We start from the raw sequence: 15,494 nt of genomic DNA, 5'->3' as shown, positions 1-15,494 counted from the left end.
CTAGATTAAAGAAACGCTTTGCCCTTAATTATTACAATCTACACTCTTCCCGCGCTCCTAATCGAGCAAACCTGGCACGGTTTCTTTAGATCTAACCTTAGACGATCCATCATCTTTGATTTTCATCAAATTCTATTACTATTCATTTTCATTAGATAATCTATTATTTTGATTACAAACTAAATTAATAACTTGGATGTACAGATCGATCGATCCCTTCTTCCAAGTAATCGTGAAAACTCGGAATAAAGAAAACAATCAAAGTTCCTGCTTCAATGTCGACTCATAAGCGTCATATATCATTGACTCCCACGTAACGTAACTACCGTGACCCCATAATAAACACTTCTTTAATCATTAATTCTTTTCTCAAAGATTCGATTATATGATTTACGATTGTCTGGATTGATAATTGGTTTCTTGGGAAATCTAAACTGATTTGGTAATTGATTAATTGAAAATTTATATTTTTCTTTTTCTTTTTTATTCTTACTGACAATTTAAGTTTTATCGTTTTAATGATCGAAGTTCATTAACATTGATAATTAATGTTAACAGGAGGGGGATCGTGTTAATGAACTTTGATTATTAACTTGATCAAAGTTTATACAAAAAAAAAAAAAAAAAAAACGATTTATCGCGAAGCCATCAGTAATGTAATAATAACGCGAAGGAGAAGAGATAGATGAGGTAAAAAATCGAAACGACAGTAAAGAGGTCATGAACGATATTACGTAGAAATGACTCTTCAAGTTACTACGCTCGTTAGAAATGATCTTATCAAACTTATCGCAGTACATTACCTTACCAAATCGCGCATAATGGCGGGGGCGTTGACGCGGCAACTCGTGAGAGCAACGAAATTACGTGGACGATTACAACCGTCTGGCGTTAATTCTGATACAAACAATTCCAAGTCGGAGGATTCCCACGGGACTCGAAACTCGAAAGGGGGAAAAGAGACTCCGCATCGTCTCCTACGAACGTGTATGTACGTATTTGCTCAACCGGTAAGTACAAAGAAGTTTCATATTTGCCTTCTTCATCTTCTTTTTTCCAATGATTTTAACGCAGATTAAAATCGAGCGCAAATTTTTTTTTTTTTTTTTTTTTTTTATCGACGAATAAAATTTATCTCGATTAAATGTGAAATAGTACGGACAAGAGAATGCCGAAAGTTTCGTATGAAAATTAATCAATAAGAATAATAATGATGATGATGATGATGATAATACAAGAAAAGGATCATTTAGAAAATGTAACTTTTTTTTTTGTGATAATATGAATTATAGAAACACATGATGTAGTCTCTTTCTTTCGTTTTTTTTTTTTTGTTTTTTTATTTTTCTTTTATCATAACAGAAGCTATAAAGTATTCACGATCATTCGCTATTCGTTATATTTGATCAACGGATCAACAAGAATATCTTTACCCATCGAAAGCACTGCTAACGAGATAAATATTATGATCCTAATTTAAACTTTTCTTCATAAAAATCTAAGAAGTGCACAAATAGAAGGAGGTAGAAATGGTAGTTTTTGTTCGGAAAGGAAAAAAAGAAACTTTGACACTGTGCAACGATGCTTTGAAGAGATACCGCTTAAATGCACGATGTTTTTATCGAAATTCCAAGAGATGAAGAGAAAAATAAAAAGTATAAAAAAAAAAAAAAAAGGAAAAGAAAAAGAGTAACAGAGAGAAAGAGAGATAAATATAAACGTTTACTCAAGCTACTTTTCTTTCTCCAAGGTAGACTAGCTTGAGTGGACGGTGTCGCGAAGTAAAGAAGAAATTGCTGCGATTTGCCATTTTCTCCAAGGTAAAAGCAAACGTACGTATAAACGTAAGGATAAAACGTAAAGTAAGCCAGCTAGGAATGCCAAAGGATGCTGGAGCGAAAAATCAGACGCATAAAGTCAACGTTTTACGAGGAAGTACTTCCGCGAGAGTTCTTTGAAAATGAAAGGGGATCTATTCTCCTATCTCTCCCTCTCTTTTTTCTTTCTTTTTTTTTCCCCTCTCCCTCTTCTCAAATTATCCGCCATTGCAACGATTGGCACGAGCCAGAAATAAGAAGAGTCTTTTGAATCATTGTCATTAACTCTGGTATTCCAAGGGAGAAAGATGAGCTTGACCTCAGATTTTACTGTTCTGAAGAAACTAATTCGTGTTAAGTTTTTTCTTTTCTCTCTCTCTCTCTCTCTCTCTCTCTCTCTCTCTCTCTCTCTCTCTCTCTCTCTCTCTTTCTCTCTCTCTCTCTTTCAAATCTTCAAGATGCTTAAGAAAGTGTAAAGGAAAAGAGAAAAGTAAAATACTTAAATACTTCTAAAGGGATTACATATATCTAAAAAGTTAAAAAAAAGAAAAAAAGAAAAAAGAAAAAATATGTCGATTCTTCAACAATATTTCTCCCTTTTTTATTTTCTCGATAGTATAATCCTTTAAAAATTTCATCAGAAAATTTCCAAAGTTTACAAGGTTGACTAGCCTACCGAATTCAACATTACATTTTACATAAACTTTAAACGATGTTTTCTTAAAGTTATGTTCTACAAATCGGTCCGAATGATATCTTGAAAATTATTGAATCGGTTTCAATGAAAATTGACAATGAATATCATTATTTAATCCTCGTCGTATGAATTTTTTTTTTTTTTTTTTTTAAGGACCACAGTCTATTTGTTTTCTAATTATTAAAATACTATTGAAAATTTATATAAAAAATTTTAATGTAGTTGAAGGTACTGCAAGATATCTTTGCTTTTCTTTTATTTTTGATAATCCTAAGGATGCATTATAAATATTTGACAGACGTTGATACAACTCCAACAAGTTTTCTTCGTTAAAGAATACTTCTTAATATACACATTACCAAGCATTAATGAAATGAATTACATACAAAAAAAAAAAAAAAAAGAATATAAAAATGGCCTTTCTTCGAATCGACTAAGTGTATGTAATCCCTTAAGTACTTTGAAACATAATTGACAGCTTTGAGTATTCAAACGAGATGACTTCTCTCTTCTAATCATTAAAAAAGAATCCTTTCAAATATGTCAAAAGTCATGCTGACGGATCGCTACATTATGTTTTCTCGTTGAACCTTGAAACATGGGAATGTATCTAGCGAACTGTAAAAAAAAAAAAGGATAGAGAAAGAAAAAAATAAAGAGGGAGAGAGAAAGAAAGAGAAGAGAGAAAAGAAAGATAAACCGCAAGAACCAGGAACGAGTTCGTTTCTATTGCTAACTCGTTGATCGTCGCTTTGATTTTATTTTTCTATTACTATCTTTCCTTTTCCTGCTCTCGGAACCACGCCTTGGATATTCCCGTTTGAAGTTCAAAAGCCACGTGCTTGCTTTAACAGTCTTAGAATAAACCAAACTACGTATCCTAATACACACACACACACACACACATCGTATCATTTGGAATGATTTAAAATTATTCGGTCGACATTTTGAATAAAAAAAAAAAAAAAAAAAAAAAAAAAAATTCTTTTTTACTTCTTGATATCTCATTTATACATACGTATATTTATTATATACACGCGTATAAATGAGAAATATGATGTATACATATTATGTACACAATAACATATTATATATATCGAATATAATTATACAGTATTATCACAAGCTTAAATATACTTTCAGAAGAATTTTTGAATAAAATTAATCAATGAGAAAAATAGTATTATCGATTCAATGATAATCTCATAGAATTGCATAAAATATTTTTGAACGGCCAGATTCAATTAGTTAGTTTATCGACGAAGACACTTTTATTCGGAGATATCGCAGTCTCATTCAAGGATACGATCCTCGAAGCCGTGAGTCATGTTATCCAGGCATTATCGTTTTCGCAATGAGATCTACTAATGGTATGTCTCCTTCGTTCGCGTGGGTGTAGAAGAAGACGATGACGTCAATGATATCAGCATAAAGAAGTAGATCGTTCAAGACTGAGCAGACTTACTTCACCGAGGAGATTATACTCGTTCTAACAAACAAATATAGCTTGTTTCTTAATAAGATAGCCTTCTTCGGAGAGAAAGAGAGAAAGAGAAAAGAAAGCAGACAGAAAAGATTCAATAGAAAGAGAATATATAACATTTCACGTTAATAAAACAATATTAAAAAATATACCAAACAGATAAATAACATAATATAAAACAGATAAATAATAACGATATAATACGCCTAAATATGATGGATATATTAAAAAGATAGAGAAAAAAAAGCGATATTAAAAAATACTAAACGTTTAACATCGCACAAAAGATATATGATTTCTTTTTTGAAAGAAAAATTTTCAAACTTCGATAATAAAAGAATTAAGTATAATTCTTCAAAGATACTTCATATATAAAATCCAAGATAAATCTCCTTTCACGTATACGACTGAATAATATAGGAAGAAGAGAGATACGATAGCCCTTCGTTCTTCTTCTTTACCCAGAACACGAGATGAGTGGGACGGTTCTGGTCCACTAAAAGAAAGAGAGATAGAGATTGAAAGAGAGAGGAAGAGAGAGAGAGAGAGAGAGAGAGAGAGAGAGAGAAAGAAAGAAAGAGAGACAGAAAGAATGAGATTGACGTATAAGACCCACGGGAAAGGTACGTGGAATCGTCGAAGCGACGAGAGCGTTAGATTTCACAGGCTGATCCTCTCCCTTTGCAAGAGGAATCGCTGGAGCACGAAGATAGGAACTCAGATAGATCCTTGATCTAGAGCCACTCGAATTAGCACGCTAGGCCATGCGTGAGGAGTCAGTCTTCTAACCAGCAATGTCCTGAGATACTTTTGCCCTAAGGTATTTCAGGATCAGTCGTGCTCCCCTAATCGGACATGACTGACAATAATAAACAGAATAGATCATCGATGAATTCTGATATATGCGTTCCGATATTAAGAATCATGCCAAGTAGAAAACAATTGTTAATTATTCATCATGAATGACATATTTAATTTTACTATATAATACTAACTATATCGATATACTATCATTATGCTAATACTCGTTATCTTATAATATTATTATGATGTATTAAATGTATTAGATGTATTATGATATTATTACGTTTCTACGAGGATCATTTTGAAATTGTCAAGATACTTTCCTATGATAAAAAGATCGTCGATCCCTGAAAGGAGCAACAGACGTGTTAAATCGGTTTAACAGGCGACAATCTGGCGGATACGTGGGTGTTGGTGAATCATGTAAGTAAATGTGTTCCTATTCCTAAGCAAAGCCAACAACACTACTGCACGTGCGAACTCGAGATCGAACGCACGCGTTTCTCAGTCTCGCATCGTGGAGTTTTCCCACATGTAATTTTTATGCTAAAGGATAAGAGAAAGAATAAGACGTCGTCCTTCTCTCTCTTTCTCTTTCTCTTTCTCTTTCTCTCTCTCTCTCTCTCTCTCTCTCTCTCTCTCTCTCTCTCTCTCTCGTCTAGAGTCTACTTTGTGTTAGTCGTAAAACTCCCCTTCTTACTTTATCCTCCTCCTCCTTCTCCTCTTCCTCCCCCACACACAATCTTTACGTTCATGTCTTACCTACACAAATACTTATTTACATTCGTCTCTACCACAACTACATCTTTCGAGTGTCCCTTCGCCCATTGCACTCAGTTTTTATAGATTCACCTGAGTGCGCAAGGAGGATCGATAACACCGGGACACATACAAGCTAAGTCTCCTTCCAAGAACTGGATCATAAAATTTTAAATCTAGGTTAGCACGTACCTTAAAACAAAATATTATTCGATCGTGATATAATCCTGATCAAACTAATTTTCCTACGTAAACGTTAACGAACGTTCCTATTATTCTATATATAGATAATAGAAAATAACAAATATTTAGAACCATTTCAAATTTTATTGAAAATATTTTTCATTACCGATGATGAATTTCAATATTTATTCAACTTCAATCTCTCTCTCTCTCTCTCTCTCTTCCTCTAGCCTCTTTAAAAAAAAAAATATATATATATATAAGACTAGAAAAAGAAATAATCAACGAACAAAGAACGAAAAGCTTTCAGCGATGAATTTCAATATTCACCATAATCACCAAACCTCCTCATCCCTCTCAAAAAAAAAAAAAAAAGAAAGAAAAATTAAGACGAGAAAAAAAATTAATTAACAAACAGAGAAAGAAAAGCTTTCAACGATGAATTTTAATATCCATCAGTCCCATTGCCGACTCTCTCCCTCTCTTTCTAAAAAAAAAAAAAAAAAAGAAAAAAGAAGAAAAAGAAATACTAAGACAAGAAGAAGAAATAACCAACGTAACAAAAAAAGGAAAGCTTTTTAGAAGACGAAGAAAATGAAACGGTTTAGTTTACGCGCACGATAGCTTCCGGTTCCTTCCTGAACAAGGCAAGCTCATCACCTGGCGATGAGTCAGAGAAGTTAGTTTGCTTCCCATACACCTGCTGCCCCAAGTCCGAATTGCGTAGCAGGTTCCATCCGCCATTAGACATGCGCGAACGTTTTTCCTCGAGGGTTGAGAACGATTACTCTCTCTTTCTTTATTATTCCTTTCTCTCTCTCTCTTTCTCTTTCTCTTTCTTTCTTTCTCTTTCTCTTTCTCTCTCTCTCTCTGTCTGTTTTTTTTTTTTTTTTTTACTACAAACGATCTACCGCCTTCTTGCATTGTCCCCGAAACGAGTCCCGGATTCATGGGCCAGCGACTTATGACATTAAGCCTGAGACCCTTTAGGGTCATCAAGACACTCCTGATTCCTTCTTCCGACCCTGACACGTCTATTAACCGTGGAAACTCATCATTACAGCTCGACGACTTTAGTTCACCGTCTTCGTTTTGCTCGCCTACAAATTTAACAGGCTATTTATCTTGGATGAGATTACTCCTCGAACGATTATGTAAGAATTGTTGGGTATACGAACGAAACGTATCTTTAAAAAATCATACATATATATATATATGTTTATATACGTATATAAGATAAAATTGAATCGATGAAATCTTCGATATAATAGATGGATATCTAGAAAATTTCAAGAACTTTGGTAACCTGTTGATTCCTACGTTTCTATATCCAAAGTAGAATTTTATGTAAAGACAATGTAGCACTCTTCTCATCTGGAACGAGAAAATGTATCGGCCGATCAACAGGTATTGAAGAAAATCTTAAAAGTACAGATGGTTATCCTTCGCAACTAATTCATGACATCAGTAAAGCGTAGGACGTCTTATTATTTAAGAAGCTCGAGAAGACGCATCTGCATCAGCCTTTCTATCATGAAGCAGCTGTTTCCTAGCGACGGCACGTGCTCTGGCACGTCCAACAACAGCACGTCTGCTACCAATCGCAAAAGCAAAATCCTCGAAGGAAGAAGATTGGGTCAGGTGCAATTCGGTCTCGTGCCGGCAGATGGATTGCATCGATAATCTCTTAAAATTACCAAAAAAAAAAAAAAAAAAAAAAAAAAGAAGAAGAAGAAAAAATTGATTACAGTATTTTCACACATAAACGATCAATACTTGGAACGATTTCCTATCGATAAAGATACAATGACCAACATTATTGTCAATAGAATCATCATAAACTCTGTCTAAATGAATTTAAAATCGATGTCAAATTTTAATATCTATTAAACTTCATTACCAAAGACATAATAATAATAAATAATAATGAGCAGAATAGAAACATGTAATAATCACTAGAGATTGAGTAGTCAATACATGATGTTCTAGCATTCGCTAAGCTGATTACTAATGTAGTTGACGTAAATCAAGTCACGTGCACTGGTTGTAACACTTTCGTTCTCGCTTTAACATCGTTAGCAATTATCCTTTAGTTTAATATAAGCAAAGAATGTTTACGGATGGGAGACGAAGCGGTGTTTTATACCACGTGACACAAGCTTTACCTGAAACATTCTTTCCACATTTTTGTCTTGTCATTAGTGATACGTTATCAGGATTTAAACTCAAGAATAGAGATATTTACGCTCGGAGATAAACTTATGTGTTGGTTTCTCGTAGAAAAAAGAAATATATATATATATATATATATGTCTGTGTATCTGTATCCGTGTTGGTTTACTGGTTGTAACACAAAGCTTGCTTGGCAGACGACGTCTTGTGCACGTTCCGGTGAAACGAGTCGAGCACGATCGTTCAAGGATGAAATTCATCGTCTGGGATGAAACTCTCTTAAGTTATATATACCTTCTTGTTATTAATTAAATAACTTTACGCTTTTGCTTATCATTTATGTTTAGCACGTCACTCGGATATAAAGTGAAGATGATCGATCGACCGTCGAGGATCTGTCTTTCCTATAATCTACATAATTCATTAACATAATCTTTTATTTAAATAATGTTCAATTTATTTTGATTATGTCTATCAATAACTAACTAAGTATATTATATCACTTATTTACGTACGATAAAGAATAATCTTTATCGATTATGACGTATCTACTTATATCTATCGACACTTTTTTTTTTTTTTTTTTTTTTTTTTAAGGAATATTAAAATCTATCTTCGATATCTCGAAAATTATCAATGATCAATGAAATTAAAGTTACAAACCGATCTATCAAGCTATCTATCAACATATGTTGTTTTCTTTTTTTTTTTATTTAAATAATATTTAATTTATTTTCGATATTTCAAAAGCTATCAATGATCAAAGAAATCTAATTAAAAATTAACCAACGAATCTATCCATCGATATTGATGTACCGGTAGAACCGTGCGGTGAATTACCACCTATGCATTCGTTTTCTATTCGTAACACGAGACAAAGTAGTTACCACACCCTGGCTGCGTACGCGGTTTACGCTTAAAACACTTGTATCGCGTGTCACGTAAGACGCGGTATAGCTAACGCGTGCTCCATGCAGATCCAACAAATATCTACTACTCGATAACTAACTAATCGAATCCTAACGATTGGACGATTAGAAATGCAACTTCTAAGAAAAGGAAAAAAAAAAGAAAGAAATCTAATTAGAGACCTTGGATATCAATCTTTAGTTTTTCTTTGTAGTATACGGAATATCCTTTTTTTTTTTTTTTTTAGTTCATTCAGATTACACATATTGTAATCGATTATCTTTAAAAAATTATTAAGTATAGTTAAACGTATGTGTTAAAACAAGTATTATTAAATAAGCCATAAAGGTACATACATGCCCTTGAAATAAAATATTTCTCTTATTTCCTCGGCATAGAAATAACATTATATTTGAGTCATTTCATTTTTTTTTCCTACTTTTTCGCGCGGCACAATGTCACGAACAGAAATGCGCTTGACCTTTCGTTCGACTTTAAAATCGGCACGAAAACGACGAACGTTTTTATAATCCGAAGAGTAACATGACCACTGTGCCGTCTGTCTCGAGACTTCCTAAGACGATAGAACCTTCACCCAGGCACAAAAAAAAATAACGGCGAAAAGAATCAAAGAGAACCTACAAGTTTATGCGATTGCTCATTTGAATACGAAAAAATTTGAATGCAAGCTTTACTGTTCCTTTCACAAAAAAAAAAAGAAAGAAATGAAAAAAGAAAAGAAAAGAAAAGAAAACGAACAGACTTTTTCTCAATTAAAAAAAAAAAAAAAAAAAAAAAAAACTTCCCTTTAAATAAAAAAATATTATGATAAAAGAAAAAAAGAAGTTTCAAGTTTATTTTGCAAAAGAAGAAGTAGAAGAAGAAAATAAAAAAAAAAAAAAAACAAGAAATCGATCGCGATAGAAAGTAAGTCAACGACTGTTCGACTTTAACGTAGAGCTACGCTATGCCCCTAGACGACATATACGAATAACGGGTTTCATATCAGCAGGCGCACGTGTCTCGAGACTAGAACGAAATCTCATGAAAATGGAGTTATACGTGTCTAGATGTTACATACGTTGAAAAAAAATTACTCACCTGTACTGCACTGTTGAGAAAACAATTGTTTTGACCTGGTCCATTGAGTAAACCCTTTGTACTGGTAAAACTCGTGTTGTGATCCCTGTGAGGTGACTTTTGTTCGTTTTGGGATAGACTTCCGTGAACCTGATGATATTGCGCAGACGATTTTAAATAATCAGGGAAGTCAACGGTGTCTTGGGATGTCGCTTGCTGCTGTAGTCCCATGATGATAGGCATTTTCGATCGAACTACGTCGTTATCATCTATCAAAATCAAAAGGAAAAAATAAATAAATAAATAAATAACAAGGAACAGAACGAACTCGAAATTTGCATCGTAACTTCATTTGTAAACTTGATTGAGGGATTACATTGTTAAATAATAGAATTGTTTCCTATCTTCTCGAAATATAGCCAAGCCTTTCTCGATAACAAGAGAGTCAATCGACTCCATTGAAAGCTTTGTACACGTTCGACGGATATACATATATATACATCGAGATTATCGAGTGACCGATCGATTCTACGAGATAATAGATGACCGTGAATCTTTCGTATTCGATAATTTCATCTATTGAAAAAAAAATAAATATATTTAGGATCGTCTATCGTGTCACCTCGATTACATTTTCCTGTATTTCTAGTCAAATAATTTTCAATGAAAGATCGAAAAAGAATACACGATTAAACAATAGAGAAAAAGGCTGCTATTTATTGGATCAGTATTTTTAACCGCGTCGTTAGTATTTATAATAAAATATCAGTACGTAATATGACGTAATACTGATACCATTTTAACAATTGATTATTTATTTTTACTGAGCAGAATATTTATATATAGTGATCGTTTATTTTACGAAATACTTATCGTTAATTAATAAAAATACCAACCAAGTAAAATAGAAATGTAAAGGAAAAAGAAAAATAGATGAATCGAATTATTTAACTCCGTCTCGTTGTTAATTAAGCAATTCTTTCGCGACTGAAAGAGAGACGCCGAAGGTAACCATCCGTTCGTTCCAGTTACTAGTTATCGCTTCGGGGGACAGTCCTTGACAATTTCCTGCACGGAAACGAATCCTTTTTGAGAGTTTCCACCTCGAACGTTTACGTCTGTAGACACTATATAGGTACCTACTATGTCTAACAAATACAGTCTCATGCCATGATTATTGAATTATCAAACAAGGTAATGGCGACACATGTTTCGATCGTTTCCAAACGTTTCGTTAATTAACGTTCTCTACCGATATGGGTTCTTCGATAAAAGTATTGTTAACAGTCTGATAGAATTTCAGATAAAGTTGATGGAATTTAAACGAATCGATAAATGAAATTTCTTAACTAAAAATGTTACGACGAATAATTGAATAAATGATATAATATTGTAAAGAAAATTTTATTGTAACTTATTAATGAAATTTTATATATCGTCAACTTATGTCATTATTAAACTGTAAAACTGTGTTAATCGTTATTACGATAATTTTTATTACGTTGAATGGTGTCCGTTTAATTTCGATGTATCGTTAATTTTTCTAAATTTTTTATATTTTTGTAACGATTATCATTTATTATAAAAAATTATCTAATAAAATTGGCATACTATGCAATAGCCGATTGGCAATGATTTAATGATACTAAAACGTGACATTTATTATCAAAAAGATGAAACATAAAAAAAATATTTTTCGAAACGTAATAAAATATTTTTTTAAATAAATACGAATAAAAAAAAATAAAAAAAGAAATTCATTCCGGTACCGGGAATCGAACCCGAGCCTCCTGGGTGAGAGCCAGGTATCCTAGCCACTAGACCATACCGGATTGATAGAAGTACGTTTTACTCGCTACTTTATCCACGACTACTATATATTGTTAATATTACCAATTACATATATAATATAATTATATATATAATACATATATATACAAAATAAATATATATATATACATGAATATAACGTCTATATGTTCTTTTCGATATTATAAAATTTTATTATCATAAAAAATTACTAACTCAAAAACCTATATAAAAAAAAAAAAAAAAAAAAAAAATATTAAAAAAAGAAACTTAAGAATAAGCCTAAATACTAAAGGAAAAAAAAGTCTAAGTGAAAAATAATCTGAAAGAAACTACAATAATTTAAAAAAGACACCATCGTCCCGCTATAAAATACTATATCTATTCTCTCTCTTTCTCTCTTCCTCTCTCTTTTTCTCTGTCTTCACGGCCAAACAGTAGGTACGTGTTACGAGTGGTAACGTAACAAAGCTATGTTGTTCTGAATGACAATGGTGGTAAGCGAGCATATTTATAGACGATCGTCGACCATACGTTTTCTTTCTCGACCTTCTTCTCCGCATCCTTTCGAATCTTCTTTTAACTTCCAACGACGATAACAAAATAATTTGAATGTTCAAAGGTATGTAGGTACGAATAATTTCGAGTTCATTATCATGTGCTACATATTTCATGACGCTTTGATGATACTTTGTTAATAATAAAAACACGTTATCATCAAATAAATGAGTCGAATTTGAATGAGTTTAATCGAACGTCTAAGAAATTATTTACATAAACAGGTAGTAGATAAATCATTAAACAAAATAGTCAAGTATGAATGAATCAAGGAAGAAAAAAAAGGGGGGGGTAAGAAGTTATTCAGGTCGTCAATGTGAAGTCTATGTTTTAGTAATTTAGAATCTTAGAGATTATCGTGTGCTACATGAACGATACTTCGTTAATAATAAAACTATATAATCATTAAATAACAGAGTCAAAAACGAAAAGAAAAACAGAAAATTGAAAAAAAAAAAGGGGGGAGGGAGAAAAGTAGAAGAATTCCAACAAAAAGTTATCCAGGCCGCCAAAGTGAAGTCTGTGTTCTAGTAAGACTTTCTCGATAGCACTAGGAAACGTGACAGTTCATCTTGTAGAACGGAAGAGAGTCGTGCTTTTAACAGCACCGCGTGGCTGCAAGAGTCAGCAAGAAACGTGAGAGCCTACGGTCGATTGTGAACCGATGCTCGAAACTTATATATCCAACGTTTCTCACATTATTCTCGTCAATTTATTGTGCATACTAGATATGCATACACGGATATACAAACGATAACTCGAAACACCAAGAAAATAATAACAATAATAATAATTTTCCAAGGGAAATATTGAAATTACAAAGTTAGATAATAATTTCGACAATTTACATTCTCCTTAGATTAATTATTCCTTCCTAAGTCCTAAGAAATTATACGCGTCCTGTTTCTCTCTACTGTTCGTACGATTGCCAAAGAAATCGAATATTTTCTTTCTGAATTCTTAAACAAGCGAATCGAAGTTATACTCGAATGTAAAAAAGAGAAGGAAAGACAGAGAGAAAGAGAGACAGAATGTTTTCCACTTAAGAAAATAACGGAATCTTATCTTTATGTTATCTTCTTAAGAAGAAGATCCATTCGTAGAAGTTTACATAGCTACTAGCCAAATAGTGTATAACTTTGAAACTTCTTGATGTTTTCTTCTTTAATCCACTTTGGCAAGTAGTCACGAATTTGACGAGAGTAATCACGACGCCAGGATATTAGTTTTTTGATCGTTGCATGTTTCGAACCTTTCCTTTATTTATCTCGACATAATGTACGAAATATATAGGTACGTAGATATCATATGTTGTCGACTTTTGCACATCGCATTTGTGGTCTTTGGGAAAAACTCGTTCGACTGGTTGCCAGTAAAATATACCGCTGAAGAGTCTTACCTCCTTGTAACAGTGCTACCGAAGAAATGCAAAGGATCTCTGAGCGAGCACGAGACTGCGGCGAATGTCTCCAATCTACCAAGTCTTGTCTTTGTCCTTTTGCAATATCGTATTGCTGTAAACATCTCGTATAAATATTCAAAGAGAGAAAGAGAAAGAAAGAGAGAGAGAGAGAGAGAGAGAGAAAGAGAGTTTGAAATTGAAACATCTTCCTGTACGATCGAAGTTGAGATTAAATATCAAAAAAGAAAATTCATCACAATTTATAATATATGATATTCTCTAGATAATTTAATGGAAATATTTAATTTCATTATTCAATTATCATATATATATATATATAGAAATAAAAATATTAAGATGGGAAAAGAAACTGTTGAAATGAGAGAAATATTACAAATAAAAAGAAAAAATGAGATATTAAAATGAATTCATAATAAATATATTAATTAATTTATTAATGAACCAATGCAGTATTCACTCCACATTTGTTTCTGAATGAAGACGGTGGAATCACGATGAAAGTACTACATATACCGATATACATCATGACATACCGGTCCACTATTCACATCCACGAACGCGTGGAAGCGATAAACGCGAAAAGAAGCCTTATCGTAGGATGATTCGACGAACGGTCGAGCGTCACGTCGGTCAAGCTTGGATGGAACTCGTCGAACAGGTGGAATGACTGGCTACGAGTCCAGTATTCAACGGTTAAATAAATGGCAAAACCTGTCTTAACGTAAACACGGAGTAAATGCTAGACGAAAATCAATCTGACTGTCAGCGTCAGAGAAGAAACTCGTTACGTCTTTGACTGAATGTGTCATTTAATACTAATTATAATACTTTCTTGCGGAAAAAAAAAGAAAGAGAGAAAGAAAGAAAAAAAAAAAAAAGAGGAAAGAAATGAACCACCATTTTTACGATTAGATGACTCGGTACTTAATTATTTTCCCGGTAAAAGAGCAAAAGAAAGAGAAATGAAAGAAGTGAAAAAGTCCGAAGAAATGTTTAAAATCGTTTTAAACGAAGCAACAAAAACTATGGCCGTGTCAGCGAGCATTTTCGTTTCGGTATCACGAGTATGAAATCGAAAGACGCACGAGAAAACGTCGAAGCGTGCTTACCCGGTCACTGAGCATTTTATCATAGCTCGTGGCTTCTCGCCTCGATTCAATATGATCGGTCGACTTTTTAATGAACCCTCGTAGTTCGTTTTCTCCCTTTTTCTCTCTTTCTTTTTCTCTTGTGAACGATGAATAATTATTAAATATGACTGGTAATAATTCAGCTGTATTAATTATGCAACTTCTTTTCTTATCGAACTTCTTTTCTCCTTTTTCTTCGAATTTTCACGAATTTCACGAATTATATATTTTAATAGGAAAAAAAGAAAGAAAAGATCAGTTTGATTATGTATTATATATATATATATATATATATATATATATATATATATAGATGAGAATAAATTCTTCTTCTTTATAAAAAAAGGAAAGAAAAAAAAAATTTAAGGATCTACACACCTGAGCCGAGAAGACCTGTATTCTTTCTTTCTCTTTTTCTCTTTCTCTCTCTCTTCCTTTTTTCTTCTCGAACGATAATATTGCCTTCTGATTATCCTGCAAGCCCTCTGGCAGGCTACAAACTCGCTTAAGTTACATCGTAACGATGCCAGGGCCCATGAACCGGTTGTGGACCCTAAGGCCCTGCCACTGCACTTATTTGGCCCCGTATGTGCCCTTCATCAAGGTATCCGATGGAAAAGAAGAGAGAGAAAGAGAGAGAGAGAGAGAGAGAGAGAGAGAGAGAGAGAGA

The 15,494-nt window shown here is 33.1% G+C and overlaps 1 protein-coding gene and 1 non-coding gene across 2 annotated transcripts in view; both read right to left on the bottom strand.

The window, feature by feature from the left end:
* LOC122628305 overlaps window positions 1-15,494 on the bottom strand; it is a 57,215-nt gene that overhangs the window by 32,992 nt on the left and 8,729 nt on the right. Inside the window, exon 2 of the mRNA XM_043810469.1 lies at window positions 9,926-10,173. Coding sequence (XP_043666404.1) covers window positions 9,926-10,147 — 222 coding nt within the window. The 5' untranslated portion in view covers window positions 10,148-10,173. The remainder of the gene's footprint in view (window positions 1-9,925; window positions 10,174-15,494) is intronic.
* Window positions 11,665-11,736, bottom strand: Trnae-cuc. The gene has a single exon. It is a non-coding gene; the product is annotated as a tRNA-Glu (tRNA).

The sequence above is a fragment of the Vespula pensylvanica genome, chromosome 4 (genome assembly GCF_014466175.1).
Source record: "Vespula pensylvanica isolate Volc-1 chromosome 4, ASM1446617v1, whole genome shotgun sequence".
Lineage (NCBI taxonomy): Eukaryota > Metazoa > Arthropoda > Insecta > Hymenoptera > Vespidae > Vespula > Vespula pensylvanica.
This window is presented reverse-complemented; position numbering and strand designations above follow the sequence as displayed.